The sequence below is a fragment of the Jaminaea rosea genome, assembly GCF_003144245.1.
Source record: "Jaminaea rosea strain MCA 5214 unplaced genomic scaffold BDZ90scaffold_15, whole genome shotgun sequence".
NCBI lineage: Eukaryota > Fungi > Basidiomycota > Exobasidiomycetes > Microstromatales > Jaminaea > Jaminaea rosea.
The window spans coordinates 89,680-109,223 of NW_020289989.1; the positions used below are offsets into that span (position 1 = coordinate 89,680).

A 19,544-nucleotide genomic window follows, 5' to 3' on the forward strand; every position below is an offset into this window, starting at 1 on the left:
GCGGGCTTGTCAGCGGGCTTGTCAGCGGGCTTGTCAGCGGGCTTGTCAGCGGGCTTGTCAGCGGGAGAGTCGCCGTTGGTGGGAGTCTTGCCATCCGCCGGTGTGCCATCCTCGGGCTTGCCAGCGGGCTTGTCAGCGGGAGAGTCGCCGTTGGTGGGAGTCTTGCCATCCGCCGGTGTGCCATCCTCGGGCTTGTCGGCCGGCGTATCGCCCTCGTTAGGATTGTCCGGCTTGTCGGCCGGCGTATCGCCCTCGTTAGGATTGTCCGGCTTGTCGGTAGGTACATTGGCGGGCGTGTTGTCACCACCTGTAGCCGGCTGCTTGTCAGCGGGCTGATCCTCGGGCTTGGTGGCGGGGGACTGCCCGTTGGTGGGGACCTTGGGCTGCTCGGGCGTAGCTGGCTGCTCCTTGTTGGGAACGGTGTCCGACGACTTGGCTGGGGAGGTCGGTGCCGGTGTCTCTACGATGACCGTGCGAGATCCCTCCACTCCTTCGGTGAAAGTTGTGGTGGCGCTGCCTTTGCCCTGTCTGGTGACAACAGGGATTTCAACAACAACAGTTGGCGACTCCCACGAGCCCTCGGTGCGCGTCGTGGCCGTGGTACCAGTCCTGGTAATGACGGGCACCTCGACGACGACTGTGGGACGTGTTGAAGGTCCACGAGTGTACGTCCTGCCGATGCTGTCGCTGCCAGTGGTGGTGATCGTCTGGGCCGGGGCAGTCTGCTCAGCGGGTGGTGTCGGACGAGGGTGGGGGTGCGGGTGCGGGTGCGGGTGCGGGTGAGGATGAGGATGAGGGTGCGGATGCCTCTCTCGAGGCTCAAGGGGCATTGCGCCAGCCTGCGAGATGAGGAGCACCACAAAGGCGAGGGAGAGTGGGATCAGCTTCACCATTGCGTCAAGAATACGAGAAGAGGGAGGGAACAGGAGGCGGGATGGGGCTTGGGGAATCACCAAAAGTCTGCCGACATCGCAAGGCCTTTTTGTATCCTTGTCGTCGAGGTTGTTGACGACGTTGACGAGACTCTCGACGACCGCTTGTTTTCCTTGTACCTTCGGAATGAGCTAGCCTGGCATTCGCTGAGATGCCGTTCGTCGCGCTGCCACTCATCGCGCTGCCATTCTTCGCGCCAGCCCTGCTTTGCTCATTGCTGAGAAATGGTTCCATGCGTCGATCGAAGTCTTCGCCGACCGCGGAGCGAGCAGCTTGGTAGGGAGGGTGTTCCACGGTACGGAAGATGAACGAGGTGTCTGGGACGACCGCTGTCGTCGTTTTTCGCCCTACCACAGCAGTCGCCGGCCGTCGCAGCCCGCCGGTATCATTGTTCGCTTGCCGAGCTTTGCGAGCACTGACAAGACCCAGAGTCGGACACTTCTGGACCCAAAAGTTGCTGCGGACAGCCCTATCTTTGCCACACGAGGCGTGACATTGCTTCTCGAAGTGGCCCACTCGCCGCACGTCAAACGTCGTACCTGCGCAAGCTTGGGGAACACTGCGCCAATGCGCAGGCTGAGGATAAACAAATACCGCTCGCGTTCGCCTTGAGATGCTGTGCGACGTGGGATGATGCGCAAGGTGAGATGCAAGTGAGGTCCGACTTGATCCTGCCAAGAAGAGAATGGGTACACGCGGAATTCGACAAGGCGAATTGCACAGGTCGAGGCTACTTCCCTGCTTCGCCTTGCGTACTGTACCGTAGCATTGGACTGAGTACGCTTCATGGCCGCAAGTTGCTAAGGGACGTGTCATGCCCGTGCGGGCAGGAGGACGACGACAAGGTCGATGCGGCCTCGAAGGTTCCCTTGAACCCATGTCAGCGCAGCAGAAAAGCAAAACCTACGGAGCGATGCGACGCGAAGCGATACCAATTCCAGCACGACCTGCCCCGCCCGTGTCTCGTCATTCCAATGTGCGAGTGTGAGCGAGTGAATGAACACTACGTCTGGCTCGAAGCATGCGGTCATCACCACCCTCGCTTGCACCAGCCCGCGATTGTGACAGGAGAGACAAGGGGGACCAGTCCGAGGGCGCTAGATTCTGAATCGTAGGCTCTTGGCCTTCTCATGACGTCAATCCTATTCGCTACACACAATGCTAGATCCGCCTGGGGCTTGGGCTACCTGCCATCTCACGAAAACGTCGCTGCTCTGACTCTATCGAGGAATACCCGCGCACTCCCATTGTCCATCCTCAGTCCCATTTCTCGGCGGTACTTCTCTGGCAAGGCAACGCTGGCCGGCGCATCTCCCTGGTCCCCGTCTGGAGTCCCCTCGGGCTTGAAGCGCAACTTAGCGTCGCCCTCGTCGAGCGTCGTCGAGAGCGCAAAGCGGACCACGCGTTGCGAGTCTGTAACGCTTGGAGCACCAGGAGCTGGAGGTGGACTTGCGATGGAGCAGTCGAAATCGAGTACCGCCGCGATTTCCGTACTATCTCGAATGCCCTCACTAGCATTGCGACGGTGAGCGAGCCTGATACCCGATATCGACTCGAGGACGGCAAGCTTTCGCTGCGCGATGCGTAGCTCACGTCGTAGCCGTGCTTGCTCGCCGTCGATTGCCTTTTCATTGGCACTCGCGCCTGTCGCGCCCGTCGCACTCGCCGTGCTCGCTACGGCTGGCACGTCCTGGGTACCTTCCGGGGGTGGACTGGGACTGAGCACATTCTCGTCCGGTCGAAGCTTGCGCTGCTTGTCACTCGAGGCTCCTGCTCCATTAGCCCGGCCTCTCGGTGCAGGGGACGAAGGCGTACTGCCATCACGATTATCGTTGCCGCCGTTGTTTGCGCGAGTGCCTTGTACGCGATTGTGGGCTACGAGCCTCGACGCCGGGTCGATGCGGTCGTTGGCACGAATTTCATCCCATATGCGAGCCTTGTCGAATCCCTTGAGCGCGCCTTCGAAGTCAAAGTCCGGCATAGCTTCTGGGGCTGGCGGAGGAGGAGTCGGAGCGGGAGAAGCAGCTGCGTTGGCAGCTTTTGCTGCTGCTGCTGCTTTGGACTTGTTGCGCTGCTTGGAAGGTGCGCGTGGTGGTGGTGGTTGAGAGGGGGCAGAGGGAGTCGGAAGTTTGGCTGCATCTGGCGGAACTGCCTTTGGCTGACTCGAGGATGCGGCGTTGTTGTTGTTGTTGTTGGCGAGTGTTGTAATTGATTTGATGTTGTTGCGATTGATCGTCGTGGTGCGAGAGGATCCCTGCGGCTGAAGGAAGAGAAGGTTCCGCTGAGCATCGATGGCTACGATGGTGCCGCTGACGGTGGTACCATTGGATTGTGTGACGGCGACTGCGACGCCGATGTAGGCTGATGACATGCTGGCAGACAGAGGGCGTGCGAGGCTCTTGATACGATTCGAGAAAGCAAATGGACGTCGGCATCGATGCAGCCAGTCGAGGGAAACGCACGCAGACGAGAGGAAGCGCGGCTGGTCCTGTGATGCGTGCGTCACTCGCGCTTCCCTTTCCGTCGTGGCCTCATACTCTGTGATCCACGCATTCATCCACCAGTCGGCCATGGAGGCCTATCTAGCATCCATCGACGCAGCATTCTCATCGTCATCTACCCCCTCGTCACATGCATTCATCTCACTCATCGTAGTCACTGCTCAGCAACACGCCGCCCTCAAAGATGACTTTGCCGCCCATCGATCAGTGGATCAGTCGATGATCGCGCAACGCATATCGAGGAGCAACGCTACCATGACTGGCGTTTTGCTCGACAGGACAGCCTCTCTCATCGAAGCTGCCCTACAGTACGTCGCCGATGCTCCACCAATCGCCATCCTTACTGACACCAACGATCGCAGACGAGATCAATGGCTGGCAAAGGCATCGCTCCCAGCATGGCAACAGGCTCAGGCAAAGTGGGCAACTGTATTCAAGTGAGTGTCCGGCGACGACGTCTGAGTACAGACAAAAAAGTATCACTCATGCCAGCGGTCCACGTCGCATTGCATTGGCAGTCGATCATCTGCTCTCTTCTCCGTGTCGCCCACATCGCCGCCCGTGTGGTTCTTCCCTACCTTCCGGCTCGTATCGATGCTCTTCCTCACCCTCTGCATACGCCTCGATCGCCTCTCGTCACCCTTTGCTCAATCCCACTCACATCGTCAGCCCTACCTGACCGAATGCACCTCCAAATTGGCTGGTCCGGTTCGAGCAGCTGGTACCGACCGTACCTCGCTGCCTGGTCATGAGACAAAGAGGAGCGCAGCAATGTGGTTGGGAAACGACTGCTTGAGAGGCTATTTCAAGCTCAACAATCTCAAGCTGTGCGAGACGGTACTCAAGAGCGTGCGCGAGGCCAACAATCGCAACAGGGAGCATGTCAACTCGACACTCGAGACTGCCCCGCCTTCGTCTCAATCGTCGTCTTCGACGTTCATGTCGGATGACCCGCACGAGTCAATCTACCCGCTCTCGCAGCAGGTCACCTATCGATACTACGTCGGTCGCCTACGCATCTCCCAAGGTAGGATCCGAGACGCCTTCCACGACCTCTCTTGGGCGCTTCACTACTGCCACGCGCAGCATGGTCATCGTCAGATCAGGAGCATCTTGCTACACCTCCTACCGTGCGCCCTCGTCCTCGGCATGCGGCCAAGCCGATTTGTCCTCTCGCTCCTGGATCAAGATGTAGCCAATCTCTACCTGCCTCTCTTCGCCTTGTACGCAAAGCCTGACATTGCCGCATTCGAGGCCACCTTGAATGTGCGTCAACGCAAGGAGAGGCTCAGGAAGCTCAACGTCTACCTCATGATACGGGACAAGAGCGCCATTGGCATGTGGCGAGGTATCGTCAAGAGGTGGTGGGTTTTGTGCCACAAGGCAGCGAAGACCGGATCAGACGAGCATTGCTGACCCCTTTTACACCACTGGCCCGCAGCCTTACCCTCACCCTCCCCAAGACGCCCTCGAATCCCAATGCGCCGCCCACGCTAGCCATGTCTCTCCTCCTCAAGGCCGTGCAACACTCCACGCAAGAGGTCAATACTGCACCTTTGTTGAGTCTGGTCGACCTCGAATGCATCGTGGCCTCGCTCATCGATCAAGGCTACATCAAGGGCTACACCTTCCACTCAAAGGGCATCGTCGTGTTTCAAAAGGGCCCCACTCTGGGCTTTCCCAGAGTGCGCGACGTCTACTGAGCGGACCCCACGCGTCACATCTGTCTAAGCTGCTGCTGCTGCTGCTGCTGCTGCTCTCATCTATCGCTTGTTGTACTACTACGACCGATTACTCAATATAGATACCATTGCTCACGCGTCGCACGCATCTAGTAGGGCATCCTCCGCACTTCCTCGTCTTCTTCGACCGTCTCCCCATTGGGCAGCTGTCTGACCCTTCGTGCTCTAGCGGGGATGGGGATAGCGCCCGTCGTGGCTTCGTGACCGTATCTGCGGGCGAGGACACACGAAGGTCAGCGGTGAGGCTGGCAGCTCTCATACAGCTATACTCACGCTAGCATGCCGACGTGCGGCATGACATTCCAGTGTAGCGTAAAGTTGGCCGAATCGATTCCGCTGCGTAAGAGGACAGAGAGAGGGGATCAGCGTCGGAAATCGAGGAACTCGCTCGCCATGTCACCCCGTCCTCGCAACTCACGCCCATCTCTTGCCCACCTCGCGCAGCGCGTACTTGTTGCCCTGGCTGATCAACACCCTTGCATCCTCCCTTCTCTGCACGATGCGATCCCAGAGGACAGCTTCGTTCTTCCTGATGCCTCCTTTGCCGCGAGCTCTAGGATCCACGCTGTCCCACGAGGCTACGAGGCTGAGGAAGACTTGCTTCGTGTTCCAAGTCCACAACGCACGCCCTCCTTGGCCGGCGAGCCCGCCAGTCAAGTCGGTCGCCAAGTCGAAGCGAACCTCGACGAATTCCTGCTCCTCACGATTGGGAGACCAGCGTTGTCGTCCCAGGATCGTCTCAACGCTCGTCACAGTCAAGTTTGCGCGAGGATTGAGCGACTTGAGCGTTGATGGGGACGGATAGGTGAGAAAGGAGACGGCGGAGCAGAGGAAGAGGAGGACTGAGAGTACTAGGCCTGACCATGCTGATAGGCGTGAGGTCAACGTGTTCATCAGGACCATGATGGGCGGCGGCGAACAGCGTCGTGGTGAACGTGGAAGGGACGCCAATCCAAAGCCGCCGAGCGGGGACGTGCGACTCGCTCTTGTCGTTCCGTGTTGGTTCAAGGGCCGCGGCTTCACTCGGCGCATCAACTCGAGCTCTGATGACATTGACAATTGGCACGACGGCTACAGCAGACCCTCGATCTCGGCCACATTGCGTCCCACTAGCTCAACAAGGGCTGTCAGAGTAGCCTGAGCCACTTTGCCCCTCGTCCGCCTCAAATCGCACAGCATCGTCTGACCGAGGACGAGAACTCCAGCAGAAGGGCCGCCTGCTCCACTCGAAGCTGCCGCCGCTTCCATCGCCTGCCTCAGTTCCGGTATCTCTGCGTCGTCGTCTCCTTTGCTCTTGCCCTCTTTGCTGCTCGCCATCAACTCTCGTCCGCCAGCAGCCGCATCCTGCACCACCATCACCTTGCCGCCTTTGGCAATCCTCACGTCTAGCCGGTACGCCTCTGCAAAGACGACGCGATACCATGTAGCATTGAGCCACTCGACGTCCGGACTGGCTGCGTCATCGAGGGCAGCATCTCGTAGGCGGCCGAGCGTGGAGAGGATCGGTATAGTCGAGTCGAGGAGGAAGAGGAGGGCCGACCAGTCAGGAGAGGAAGAGGAGCCGTTGAGGAGGTCTTCGAGATACGACTGAATGCGCGTGTGCGGATTCGTCGAGCCATCGCTGCTGGTAAAGGCCAATCGATAGCCAGACGGCATCACTTGAGGTTGGGCAAGCATCGCTGCTCCTATCTCGCCCTCGCTGCCCGCCTCCCAGTACAACAGCGCCTCGAGCCCATGCTCTGACCCATACGCAAAGCGAGCCGATCGCACGTCATAATCGAGGAGATGAAAGCGCTGCTGCTCGCCTTTGCCCTTGTCCTTGACGCCGCATCGCTGCGTACTCAGCTGACTAGCCAACGAAGCAATCTTTGCGATGCGCTGCCAGTCCAATGCAAAGATGTCTAGGGCCTGGCCGAGGTTCCGTGTTCGAAGGCTGAGCTCTGAGCGTTTGGCGTTGAAGCGAACGCTTGCCAGCGAGCCAGCGGAGGACATATTGCTGTTGAGCCCCTGATCCCGTACCGCCTTGACCCGCTTTACATTGAAGCGCATGCGAATGACCACTTCAATGTAACAGCTTGCCGGGTTCCAGTAGTCGCCCAGCCGTACGAGAGCATTGGGCTTCAGCAGGACTTGAGCGCTCGGTCCAAAGAGTTCGATCGTACGTGCGCTCATCGATGGGATGACATCCTCTGCGCGAGTGCAGGTGGACCCGAGCAAGCCGGGCGGCGACATCGTGACGGCGGGCAGCAAGACAAAGGCAACCCCACGCATGCGAAGCTGTGTTTGCAGCTGCGACGAGATGGTCAAGGCGACGGCGTAAGAGTGGAGTCGGCCGATGTCCAGCGAAGACAACACGGCACGCGACGTGCCGTCCTTCTTCGCGCCCGCGATCTTGTCAATGTCGAGCCATTGGAGGCTATGCAGCTCCATCGCACTGCCAGTCGGGTTCGCGGTACTAGCGCCGCCGTAAAGTGCGGGCATGGCAGAGACGAGGCTTGCCCTAACGTCGGCATTCTTGATGACAAAGGCGAGGTAGTAGGTTGGGCACTGCTCGAGCGGGAGGTAGTGGATGTGCGATGGCTGCACCTCGAACTTGGTATACTCTTCCTGGTTGAGGTTGAGGGAGCGCAGTGATCGCAGGCCAAGGTAGGCCGCCTTTTGCTCCAGGTCTGATCGGATGGCGGCCGTCTGCAGGCGAAAGAGGACGTCGACCAGCGAGGCAGGGGAGCTGTTGATGAGGTCTGATGCTTCGCGCAGTCTAGATGCTGATGAGGATTGTGAGAGCGTCGGCGCAATGACATCGGCGTCGCTGCCTCCTCCTCCCGAGCGCTGTGAGAGAGACAGCTTGCCCTTTTTGGGATCGATGCTGAGGCAGACTGTGAGGGTTGCATGCAGGTCGAGGATGAGCTCCGAGGGTGAGGACATAGAGGAGATTGTTCGACGCAGCGTACTGGCAGCGACCCTGTCCCTGAAGACGGCAATGGCCATCTCAGCATGGCGCGTGACGACGCTGAGCAGCAGCGCTTCGGCGTTGAGGTCTTGAGCGTCGACGAAGACGTCTGGGCGATCCGGCAGGGGCGCATCGTCTACCTCCCAGGTGACGGCGAGCTGCAGGTGATGTTCGCAATTCTCGCCATCCTCCGTGGCGACGGCATCCTCACCTTCCTCGTCAATCTGTCGCCCCAACTCTTCTATCGCAGTCTCCTTCTTTCGCGGCTGTACCACCAGCTTGACTCGACCACCCTTCACTGGTCCCAACGATGTCTGCCCAGATCTCGCGCCCTCCCCTGCCGGTCGCAGCCAGTAGTCGATGACAAGCGTCCTATCCTGCCAAGACCACGACAGCACTCCCTTCCACGCCAGCCTGACCAATTCTGTGACCTGAAATGCCAAGATGTCGAGCTGATACTCGAGCGCTTGTGACTGTAGAAAGTTGAAGAGGCGGACGATGGGGCGATCCACTCTCACAGTTGCAGCTGCAGCTTCGCCTCCCTCCTCCCCCTCTGCTGCTGGCGGAGCACTTCGCGGCTCGAGGACCTGATTCGCCGTCGCTATGAATCCTTCCCTCTGCGCCTCCCATAGATCCTGCGGGAATCTGTCTTTGCCCTGCCCAGTAATGTTGTAATCGAACTGAATGGTGAGGAGATACCATCGATCGTCCTCTTTTGCCCCCGATAGAGTGAGGGAGAGTGAAAAGAGTGAGGGGGCGGTGAGACGCACTCTCCCGTCTGAAACGTCACAGCCTGATGACTTGAGGCGCAGCGGTACTGGCTCATCGCAAGCCAGTCTGACTCGAATTGCTTCGTCAAGCTCGTGGATAATCGCGCGAGCTTGCGAATCCGTGAATGGCTTGGGCGGTATCGAGTCCTTCTCGATGGCGGCAGGCAGCTTGCTTGGCTCTCCCTTTGCAAGCACCTCGACAGCTGTCGCGATGTCGTGATTGCGCTGCCTCGCATTGGGCAGGATGTTCCTCGTCTCTACGAGGTGATCTCTGGCATCAAGGGTCTGGTAGGTCTGCTCGTGAATCAAGCCATTGATGTTTTTGAGATGCTGCATATGGTTGGCTCCACGAGACCACTGTATGACGACGTAGAGCTTGATCATCTGTTTGCGCAGCTCCAGGGCAGTATCGAAGATGCGGGCTCGTCGTTCGGATGAAGGAAGAGACGACATGCTGAGCGTGGGGAGAGGAGTGTGAGGTCGCCATCCATTGTCAATGTATGCGGCGCATACTCACGTCTCGCCCAAATTGAGAAGACCATCATAGGCTTCGCTCGCTACTCTTTCGATGATGGCTGCCAATGGAATGACGCCATCCCCTTCATTGTTGAGCTCGGCCTTGAGGTCATCGATGGAAGTGGGAGGTGGAGAAGGAGTGCGAAAGAGTTGGCTATGAGAGAGGTGCTGACCTGAACCTGGGAGAGGATCTTGCACGATTGCCTTTGACTTTGCCTGCGCTCTAGGCGACATGACCGACGACGTCGATGAAACTGCTACGACTGCCGTCTGCGCCAAAGACGATGATGGGTGGGAGGTGGTGGCAGTGCTTCCTCCATTTGCGTGAGAGTGAAGATGCTTGCCGTTTGGGGCAGCGAGGAATTTGTTCGGCGGCTGTGTATCGGTGTACTGCTCCGAGCTGGCCTGCTGGTGCGAGGCCTGCTTTGACTGCATACGAGGGTAGCAGGATGACCCCCTTTGATGTCGAAGTCGAAGGGAGAGATGAGGAGCCAAGCCGATGACGAGCAGCGGGCGAGCGGGACGAGCGGGACAGACGAAGCGGGCGGCAGTCGAGATGGACTGCAGGCAGACCAGGCAGACCAGACGGAGGCGTGTGCGTGCGTGCGTGCGTGCGTGCGTGTGACAAGGCAACTTGGAACAAGAAGATCGATCAGGTGGAAGTCAATATTACTCTCCCTTCGTCGCGGCCATGGACTACCTCCGCAGTGCGGCATCAGCCGTCCTTGCAAAGTCGACGAGCCCATTGCAGCACTACATCATTGGTCCACCAGTCCAGGCGCCATCCTCGTCATCTCGTACCATCTGGCAGCTCCACACGGGCACAAAGAAGGACGACGGTTCGCCCTGCTCCGTCTTTGTATTCGACGTCAACTCAGATCATAACAGTGGCAGGAGCAAGCTCACTTTAGCTCGAAATGCTCTTAAGAAGCTGCGTACTTTGCGTCACCCAGATGTCCTCAAGCTCCTCGACTCAGCAGAGACGCCCACGGCAGTCTACATCGCCGTCGAGCCCATTCGTCACCTGCAGCCCGTCCTTGACGACTGGATCAGAAATGGCGGGACAGATGAGGGCAAACAAGAGTGGATCTCGTGGGGCCTATCTCGTGTAGCAAATGCCCTCAAGTTCATCAATGCCGATGCAGGCTCAGTCCACGGAAACGTCAGGCCAGAGACCGTCTTTTTGTCCCAGGCGGGCGAGTGGAGACTGGGAGGATTTGAGCTCCTCACAGCGAAGGCAGATGTAGAAGGGGTCATCTGGAGCATGGGTGGCCTCGTGCCAGACGGTTCGGCTTTCGTCTCACCAGAAGTCCGTCAAGGAGGCTGGACAGTCTTACGAGATCAAGAGCCATCGGCCCTCGACTCCTACTCCTTTTCTCTACTAGCATTCGCAGCATTCAATGGCCTCGTTCCCGGCGCAGGGACATCGATGCCACCGCAGGGGTCGGTCCCACCGCCCCTCTTTGCAGCATTGCGCCGCATGATGGCCCCCAACCCAAAGAGCAGGATGCCAATCGCAGCCCTCGTCGAATCGGCCAGTGCACAGGGTGGCTTTTGGAAGGAGAATCGCCTTACGCGCCTCAGTGAAAGCTTCGAGAATTTCATGCTGGCGACCGAGAGGGAGCGCAGCGAGGCCATTCGCTCCTTGCAGTCATCTTCGTCCTCTCTGCCCGTCGACTTCCTCTCGCATCGCATCCTACCCTCCCTCGTTCACGCCCTCAATCTCTCCTCCCAACCCTCCACCAACCCAAACGGCTCAACTCTGTCCAACTCCGTACACCCAGCCTCCATCTTACCCCTCGTCCTACAATTAGGCGCTTCGCTGCCGGCAAGCGAATGGACAATCTCCGTCCTGCCACCGATCCTCAATGCCTACAAGTCACCAGATCGCTCCGTTCGCATCCTGCTATTGGACAGCCTTACGACGTACATCGACCGCATAGACGCAAAGAAGGTTTCGGACGCCATCTGGCCCAACGTCATCACGGGATTTGCAGACTCGAGTGCAGCGATTCGAGAGGGTACGCTCAAGGCTATTCTGCCCCTCGCTCCTAAGCTCACGGATCGCATTCGCAACAACGACTTGCTGCGTCAGCTCGCAAAGACGCAGGTAGACGTCGAGGCACCGATCCGTACCAATACGACGATTCTCCTCGGCCGCCTAGCCCCTTCGCTCAACATCACGACGAGGAAGAGCGTCCTAATCCCGGCATTCTCTCGCTCTCTCAAGGACCCCTTTGTTCACGCTCGCGTGGCCGGTCTGATGGCATTGATGGCCACATCCGAGTCGTATGACAAGGACGACCTGGCACGAGGTGTCTTACCCGCCGTCTGCCCTGCTCTGGTCGACAAGGAGAAGCTGGTGCGTGACCAAGCAGAGAGAGCGATGGAAATGTTCTGGGAGCGGATCAGGGAGGAGGTCAAAGCCATGCCGGAGAGCGTACTGCCGCCGCCCACTGCAGAGGCAGATGGAGGCTTTGCGAGCAACGTGAATGGTGCAACGAGCTTTGAAGGTGGGGCGCCAAAGGGATCGGGTCCTCGAGGCTTGGCGAGCACGGCTGGTGGAGCGGCGAGTACGCTTGCCGGCTGGGCGATGAGTGGGGCTATGAACTACTTTGGCGATGCGCCCGTCGGGGCAGTCGGAGGCGGTGGTACCCTCGACTCGAAGCGTCCGACTCTCTTGACCGGCCAATCGACATCCAGCGGTGCATCGACGCCCATGCGAGAGACCCCGTCTCGGTCACAGTCTGCCAGCCCGGCCAATACGGCAGCTGCAGCAGCTGCGCTCCCCTCGTCGTTCAATCTCATCGACATGGACGACGATGCAGACGACTGGACATCCTTTGCATCCGGGCCGAGCGGCAGCAGCAGCGCAAAGAAAGCGCCGCCTCCCGTCGTCCGCAAGGGGATGCCTGGCCGTAAGACAAGCGCGCTGGGCGCTTCATCGACGCCCCGCGAGATGAGCAGTACAGGGGCGGAGCGATTGAAGATGGCCCAACCGGTAGCAGCTGGCGATGATGCAGCATGGGGAGACGACTCGTGGTCAACAGCGCCACCGACGACGAGCAAAGCAGCCGTTGCAGCCTTTGCGACTCCTGTTCCCTCGTGGGACCCTCCTAGGCCGGAAGTCACATCTGCCATGAAGCAGGTTCCGGCGGCGGCACCGTCTTGGTCGAATGACTTCCCTGACTATGATGACGACGCTGCAACAAAAGTCGCAATGCCTGCAGCATCGACTGACAGCGGCGTGCCGCTCAGCAAAGAAGAGAAGCGCGCCCAGATGGAGAAGCAGCGCGAGGAGCGTCGAGAGCGTATGCGCAAGCTCAAGGCTAGCAAGGGGCAGAAGTTGGGTGACTCGTTGGCATAGCGCAGCCTAAAGTAGACCTTACTGCGCAACTTGGACCCCGCTGCTCGCTGCTTTGCCTGACTATTCTATACCATATCACATTCGTTGTTTCGCTGTGGCTGAGCTGCGAGATCGGACCGTAGCGCCGAAGTCTTGATGCGTTCGGCCACTTTTGCGGACTGCCAAGCTGCGAGGCGATGCAAGGTCGGCGAGATGGGCAGGCGTGACGCCCCGCTCGCACAGCCCGCCCCCGTCTCTGTCGAGAGGCATCGGTCTGTGCGCCCACCAGGCTGCTGCTCTCTCCACATGCACCCTGTTGGCGGGGGGGCGGTGCTGGCGGCAAAGCGTACAAGGAGGCAACGTTGAGCAGGATGCTCCTTTTCGATCGTCCCGCATCCTCGCATCTCCTTTCTTGCCGACGACCATGAACTTCCCGCAAGCAAACCCGTACGACCACAGCCAGCAGCAGCAACAGCCCCCTTACGGCGGCGGAGGGTACGGAGGTGGTGCTGGTGGCTTTAATGCTCCTCCGCCACAGAGCAGCCATCCAGGGAGCGGCTACCCTCAGCAGCAACATCAACCCTCCTACCCGCAACAGCAGCAAAGCTACTCCAGTGGTGGTAGTAGCGGCGAGGCTGGCTCTTATTACGGTGGTCAGGGAGGTCAGCAGCCTTACCAACAGCAGCAGCAGCAGCAGCAGCAGCAGCCCCAGCAACCCCAGCAGTACGACGAGCACGGCAACCCCATCGAGGGCGGGGAGCGTGGCCTGGGTACGATGGCGATGGGTGAGTATTGAGCAGCCGCACCAGTTATGAATTCTTGGGCATTCGATTGACAGTTCCATCTTGTCTCGTTCGCGCTTCTGCAGGCGGCTTGGCAGGCTACGCAGGCAACAAGCTCACAGGCGGGCACAGCGGCGGATTCGCAGCCGCAGGCATGGGCGCCCTCCTTGCTCAGGGAGGCAAGATGATCTACGACCGCATGGAGAAGAAGAAGCACGGCAATGGAGGAGGAGGGTACTACGGTGGTGGGCATCATGGAGGAGGAGGAGGAGGTCATGGATTCGGAGGATTCGGCAAGCGTGACTTTGATGCGGACCAGCAGGGAGGGCCCACTCCGTATGGGATGCCGCCTCAGCAGCAGCAGCAGCATGGTGGGCAAGGGGGCAGTGGTGGCTTCTTTGGCTGAGCGTCCCCACGATTGTATGCTCACGCCTTGGACCGTGATATTGCCTTTTGTGTAAATACTCGAGCATGTATAATTACGACCGCACGATGCCAACGATGACTCAGCTACTGTTTTTGGCCCCTCCTGAGTAGCGTGGCAACCTCGACATCTGTAGTCCAGGGGATGATATAGCTGAGAACGAGGGTGCGAGACGGTCTCAGCGATTGGCTCAAGACAGTGTCTCTTGCACTCACCTCGCGAAGAGATCAACGAGGACCGCAGCAGGTACATTCTGGGCTGCCCCCACCTGCCACGCCTCCGTCTTGTTGCCCACACGTTGCTTGACCAACTGCTCTTGCCTTTCGTCTGTGAGCAGCTTGCGAATCGCTACAGCGTCATGACGTCGGATGTGCTCGCCGAAAGCCGAGTGATTGGCCGCCACCTTGGCCTGTGCGACCTCCTCACCGAAGCCAATGCGCTGCGATACCGTCTCGAAGAAGGCGGCGCTGCTCATGGCTAAGGCTGGGGAGGCTTCAGGGAAGTAGCCTGTCTGGTTGTGAGCCGCGCTCGAGGCCGGTAGCATGTTCTTATACCAGTAGTCGACGATTGACTGTGACGACAAGTTGGATTGAGCAGCTCCCCATCGCGCATGGCTGGGAGTAGCATCGATGTAGGGTGGAAAAGGTGGATGTCCGGGAAAAGATGAGTCGGATGGGGAGGAGGGGCTCGTTTGTGCCGCTTGGGAGAGGCTGTTCAGCAAGGGAGACGCCGTGGATTCTCCGTAGAGGGGAGCAGCGCAACGTGTGAGGGCCAAGTGTATGATTTGATCTAGCGGGGAGGCTGGTGGTCAGTCAAGGATGATCTCGTAGGCGCCGGCGCCGGTTCACCTTCCATGGTGGCCAGGGCTGCTCGGATCTCTTCCAAGGAAGGTGCGGCAAGAGCGATCCCCCATAGGAGTATAGAGAACAGATAGCTGGCAAGCATGGCAGTGGATGTCACGATGGAGAGAAGGGCAGGCAAAGCGGCGCCGAGTCAAGCGGCCCGCATCGATGAAATGGTGCCGCCCCTGTGGTATGCGGAGTATGCGCGAGAAGGGAAGCTGTCGGCTTATCAATGCTACATAGGATCATCGCGAGCCGTCTTGACGTCTGCCTTGATGTTTCTCTTCAAGGTCTTTTGTCATGGCACTTACCACGCAATCGCCCTTGTGCGCCAATGACGCCTCGTGGGTGAGTCGACGGACGTGAGACTTGACGCCAAGGTGCACGCCCGCCACTCTTCTGACTCGCTTGCTTGACAGGGTCCAATCAGTGACTGCCGCCACATCGACTTGACGCTTCTCTTCCAACACATGTGAGCGCGGCGAGTCTGCAGATAAAACCTTTGACCAGGATGTGCGTCTCTCACTTCAAGCCCTCACTCGCTGCCGCAGTGTCCTCTCGGCCTTTGGCAGCGTCGCCTTTATCCTCACCGCTGTCATCACCCTCTGGCGATGGCTGATCAGCCCTCGCGAGAAGGCTGCTGGCTTACTTCCACATCGCAATCTCAATGCTAAGATCGCTCTGGCTTGTGCTCTCCTCGCTGCACGGCTAAGTGTCCTAGGCGTCCTCGACCATGCTAGTGGCTCGAGATGGCCAGCTACGGCCGTCGCCGCCACCTCTGCCCTCGCATTGTCGGCTTCGCTCCTCCTCATCCCTACTCTTGCGGTGCTTCATGGCCACAAGTCGGCGGCCTGTCCACGCACTCGTCTGATCCTCTATTACGCATTCCAATGCTCTGCCTCTGTCGCTACCATCCGCAGCCTGCGAGCTACCGGGACGTATGCCTACGCCCTCATCGCAGTCGCCTTCATCACGGCGCTCCTCCTGCTTCTGGAGATCATCCCGCGATCAGCATTCCACCCGGAATCAGAGCAAGACCTCGGCCTCGTCTGGGGATCGCTCCTTGCCTGGACCTCGCCTCTCCTTATCGCTGGCCTCCGTCGTCCACTCGTAGAGGCCGATCTCTTGGCCCTTGATGCAAATCTCGATGCTCATTTCAAAGGCGCGACGCTCCTCAAGTCGCCTTCCCTCGGTATCGACAATAGAGGCACTCGGCTGATTTGGGCCTTCACATCCACCTTTCCCGCCGTCACGCTAGCGCCCGTGATTCCGCGTATCATCCTCATGTGCCTTCAGCTGCTACAGCCCATCATAATCGAGCGCCTCGTCGACTTTGTATCTCGCCAAGACGTCTCTGACGCCGACAGGTGGTCTCTCGTAGGCGGCATCTCTCTCCTGTATCTCGGCATCGCTCTGACTGGCAGCGTCTACTGGGGTCTCGTCTTCAAAGCCACTCTCGCCTTTCGCTCCGCTATGGTACCCGCCATCTTTCGCTCAATGCTCGTGACGTCCAGCTCAGCAGGCTCAGATGCAGCTACTCTGATGAGCGTCGACATGGAGCGCATCACCATGGCTTTGCAGGAGGTGCACGAGATATGGATCGCCTTCCCGACGATTGCCATTGGCTCGTACATGCTCTACGAGAGATTGGGCGTCGCCTTCTTGTCCTGCCTCGGAACCGTCATCACCCTCGTCTGTTGTGCAGTCCTCCTGAGTATGGGTCTACCAGCGCTTCAAAAGTCGCTCCTTCAAGCTACTGAGCGTCGCGCTACACGGACCTCTCGCCTCTTTGCCCAGCTCAAGACGATTGTCCTGTCCTCTTACCAAAGTCACTTCGCCTCAGCAATCGCAGAGATACGGTGTCAGGAGGTCTCCGCCCTTGTCGCCTTCATGCAGCGCGTCACAGCCGTATCGATGCTGGCCACCAGCACTACCAATTTTGCCGTTGTGGTCGTCCTCGCCGTCGCCTGGTCCCTCTCGCAACACGACGCGGGTAGACACCTCATTCTCTCGCCGGCCGTAGTCTTCTCCTCACTCAGCGTGATCACCATCATCGAGGCGCCCATCGTAGCTATTGGCCAGAAGCTTGGTACCCTCTTCGCCGCTACCGCCAGCTTTGGCCGCATACAGACTTATCTTCACCAGGCAGCACACACCGATTCATGGTCAGTAGAGCCGGACGAGAGCATTCAGCTTCTACTCCAAGCGCTACAGCGCCAGCTACAGCTGGGCACTGGTGTGCTGCGTCTGATCGGCTCGGCGGGCACGGGCAAGAGTACAGCTCTACGGAAGACATTGCACAGCCTCCAGCAAAGCACGGGCGTTATGGTAGGCTACGTGCCCCAGGGCGGCAGCCTGTACGAGTCGCTATCGGTCAGAGACAACATCGTCTTATGCTCGGGTACCCCTCTCGATAGCGGCCGTCTAGACGCCTGCCTCGTATTTTGCTGCTTCGACGAGGATCTCGCAAGGATGCCAGATGGGCTTGAGACACAAGCCTCTCAGCTGAGCGGAGGGCAACGACAACGTGTGGCCACCATGCGAGCTTTGTACTCGCACAGTCCGCTCCTGGCCTTGGACGACTCATTGTCTGCCTTGGACGTGACCACGGCGTCTACGATTCGGCAGCATCTGATGAGCGGCGTGGGACTGATGGCGAGGCGTCTTCTTATTTTCGTCTCGCACGACCTGGACAATTGGGATGCTCGACGCGCGGCTTCCGTCTACGAATGCGTGTGGACAGAGAAGGATGGGTACGCGCTGCGACAGAGGGAGTCGAGCACGATCACGGTCGACGAGGACTTGCCAAGTATAGATGGTTCAATCCCGAACCAGAACCGCTGGCACGCAGCCGTCAAGCAGCCTCGCGCCACAGAGGACATTCACAGCGATCGTCTCGGATGGGCACCGTATCGCTTTTACCTGGCCTCTGCTTACCTGCCCTGGCTCGCTCTCTGCATTGTTACAGCCGCCATAGGCATGGGTGGCTTCTACATAGTCAAGATCGTGGTTCAGCAATGGGTTCGTCGAGGCACTCCGGACGGCAAGCTGCCAGACGGTCCCTTCTGGCTTGCCATGCTCAGTGCCTCGACGCTAGCCTCCGCCTTCATCCTATGTGCCTCGTCTTTCATCAATGTCAGCGCAATCCTCCCCTCTTTCAGCCGCAAGATCCACGAGCGAGCCCTCCGCGGCGTTTTCGCCAAGACGGCCTTTAGCGGCTCGCAACTTACCAACCGCTTCACGCAAGACATTGCCGTCGTAGACCTCGACTTCCCCAAGGCTTTCCATACCACTTTCGCGTTCATCATCGCGCTGGGTGGCATCGTGGCCACATTCATCGCAGCAGTGCCCCTAATGGCCGTCTTTCTCCCCTTCATCGGCGCATGCTACTGGCTGCTGCAGCGCGTCTACACCCGCGCGTCTCGCCAAATCAGGTCCATGGAGCTCGAGTCCAAGACGAGCCTCTTTGCCATCTTTCGGGACGCCAGCGAGGCCAGAGAGGTCGTCCACTTTCTCCGGGGCCAGCCGTCCTTTCAGCGACGTTGCGATGATGCCGTCAATCAGACGCAGCGCGCCTTCTATACTCGCTTGACGACGCTACGTTTCCTCGTTTTTGCCCTCTATGCCCTTACCTGGATTGCAGTCAGCATCATGGCTGCCCTTGCCGTTGCGCTGCGGCACAAGGTCTCGCCAACCTTGCTCGGTGTAGCGATGAATAGCGTCACTGTGCTTGCACAGACGCTCGAGTGGTGCGCCAAGTCCTTTGCTATGCTTGAAACGGCGGCTGTTGCGGTCAACCGCTTGCGAGAGCTGGTGACGATAGAGGAGGAGCGTGTAGCCGAAGCCAACAGCAAGCTTCTGCTTTCATCAACGGGTTGCGTGGCCCTCGAGCTCAGTGACATATCTGCAAAGCGCATCGCCGACGGTCCCGGCGTCCTGGAGCAGATCAACCTTTCCATTCGTCAAGGCGAAAGGGTAGCGATCACTGGTCGTACGGGCTCGGGCAAGTCGACATTGATCACTGCTATTCTTCGCGCCTTTGATGACGAGTCGCTCATCGAAGGTGAGGTCAAGCTTGGTGGGCAGAGCTGGAGCGAAGTCTCTGCCGACAAATGGCGCGAATCCTTCTCGTACGTAGCCCAGGAGCCTCTCGTGTGGGAAGCATCCGTGAGGGAGCTGCTTACTGTGGGAAGCGAAGATCATCTTGAAGCAACGCTTTGGGAAGCGCTGGAGATCGTTGGCCTGGCCGAGCGCGTACGGGCTAGCGCAGCCGGCATCGAAGCGCAAGTGGTCGGCGCTGACGATGCGCAAGGCCCAGAGGCTTGTCTGCGATTCTCTTGTGGCAAGCTGCAGCTGCTCGCCTTCGCAAGAGCGATCCTCGAGATTGACCGACCCTTCATGCTCCTGGACGAAACCGACTCTCGCCTCGATGTCGGGGCGAGGCCAAGATACTCGAGGCTATCAAAAACTGTCCGCTGCTTCGAGATAGGACAATCATCGCAGTGTCCCACCGAACCGGTACGTTTGTGAGAAGTCATCGCCATCACGCGGCTATGAGCTAATCGGTCGTCTTCCTCGCGTGGTTCCGCAGATCTCGATCGGCATTATGGACGAGTCGTCACCTTGAGTCGTGGGCGTATCATCGCGTATGTGTCCCAGGACGATGGTGCCCACGCTCAATGAGTGCTCAATTTCACGTCATCGACAATTGACACGCATCCTCGTAGACAGCTGTCGA

At 59.0% G+C, this 19,544-nt stretch overlaps 9 protein-coding genes across 9 annotated transcripts; 5 read left to right on the top strand and 4 right to left on the bottom strand.

Moving 5' to 3' along the window:
• The first annotated feature begins 1,237 nt into the window (after positions 1-1,237).
• On the top strand, positions 1,238-2,119 carry BDZ90DRAFT_72544 (hypothetical protein). The gene has a single exon (XM_025509809.1). It carries the CDS (start codon positions 1,581-1,583, stop codon positions 2,046-2,048), a length of 468 nt encoding a protein of 155 aa, XP_025359922.1. The 5' UTR covers positions 1,238-1,580; the 3' UTR covers positions 2,049-2,119.
• A 9-nt stretch (positions 2,120-2,128) lies between these two features.
• BDZ90DRAFT_262366 (hypothetical protein) lies at positions 2,129-3,304 on the bottom strand (the record flags this gene model as incomplete). Its single annotated transcript, XM_025508472.1, has 1 exon — positions 2,129-3,304. The coding sequence occupies one exon, from the start codon at positions 3,302-3,304 to the stop codon at positions 2,129-2,131; it is 1,176 nt and encodes a 391-aa protein (XP_025359923.1).
• A 169-nt stretch (positions 3,305-3,473) lies between these two features.
• Positions 3,474-5,253, top strand: BDZ90DRAFT_234159 (hypothetical protein). Its single transcript, XM_025506918.1, has 2 exons — positions 3,474-3,871; positions 3,953-5,253. The coding sequence occupies exons 1-2, from the start codon at positions 3,504-3,506 to the stop codon at positions 4,848-4,850; spliced, it is 1,266 nt and encodes a 421-aa protein (XP_025359924.1). The 5' UTR covers positions 3,474-3,503; the 3' UTR covers positions 4,851-5,253.
• Positions 5,102-6,086, bottom strand: BDZ90DRAFT_234160 (signal peptidase 22 kDa subunit). The gene is made up of 3 exons (XM_025506919.1): positions 5,595-6,086; positions 5,450-5,512; positions 5,102-5,386 (listed from the first exon to the last, which is right to left on the bottom strand). The coding sequence occupies exons 1-3, from the start codon at positions 6,077-6,079 to the stop codon at positions 5,266-5,268; spliced, it is 669 nt and encodes a 222-aa protein (XP_025359925.1). The 5' UTR covers positions 6,080-6,086; the 3' UTR covers positions 5,102-5,265.
• A 161-nt stretch (positions 6,087-6,247) lies between these two features.
• Positions 6,248-9,920, bottom strand: BDZ90DRAFT_281536 (MED14-domain-containing protein; the record flags this gene model as incomplete). The annotated part of the gene is made up of 2 exons (XM_025509369.1): positions 9,414-9,920; positions 6,248-9,350 (listed from the first exon to the last, which is right to left on the bottom strand). The coding sequence occupies exons 1-2, from the start codon at positions 9,845-9,847 to the stop codon at positions 6,248-6,250; spliced, it is 3,537 nt and encodes a 1,178-aa protein (XP_025359926.1). The 5' UTR covers positions 9,848-9,920.
• A 148-nt stretch (positions 9,921-10,068) lies between these two features.
• On the top strand, positions 10,069-13,035 carry BDZ90DRAFT_234161 (ARM repeat-containing protein). The gene has a single exon (XM_025506920.1). It carries the CDS (start codon positions 10,104-10,106, stop codon positions 12,777-12,779), a length of 2,676 nt encoding a protein of 891 aa, XP_025359927.1. The 5' UTR covers positions 10,069-10,103; the 3' UTR covers positions 12,780-13,035.
• A 422-nt stretch (positions 13,036-13,457) lies between these two features.
• BDZ90DRAFT_234162 (hypothetical protein) lies at positions 13,458-14,057 on the top strand. Its single transcript, XM_025506921.1, has one exon. The coding sequence runs from the start codon at positions 13,695-13,697 to the stop codon at positions 13,944-13,946; it is 252 nt and encodes an 83-aa protein (XP_025359928.1). The 5' UTR covers positions 13,458-13,694; the 3' UTR covers positions 13,947-14,057.
• On the bottom strand, positions 14,051-15,175 carry BDZ90DRAFT_281539 (chorismate mutase; the record flags this gene model as incomplete). The annotated part of the gene is made up of 3 exons (XM_025509370.1): positions 14,813-15,175; positions 14,180-14,753; positions 14,051-14,117 (listed from the first exon to the last, which is right to left on the bottom strand). Exons 1-3 carry the CDS (start codon positions 14,907-14,909, stop codon positions 14,051-14,053), a joined length of 738 nt encoding a protein of 245 aa, XP_025359929.1. The 5' UTR covers positions 14,910-15,175.
• Positions 15,009-19,518, top strand: BDZ90DRAFT_72760 (hypothetical protein). The gene is made up of 3 exons (XM_025509813.1): positions 15,009-15,154; positions 15,226-15,278; positions 15,358-19,518. The coding sequence occupies exons 1-3, from the start codon at positions 15,107-15,109 to the stop codon at positions 19,334-19,336; spliced, it is 4,080 nt and encodes a 1,359-aa protein (XP_025359930.1). The 5' UTR covers positions 15,009-15,106; the 3' UTR covers positions 19,337-19,518.
• The last annotated feature ends 26 nt before the right edge of the window (positions 19,519-19,544 follow it).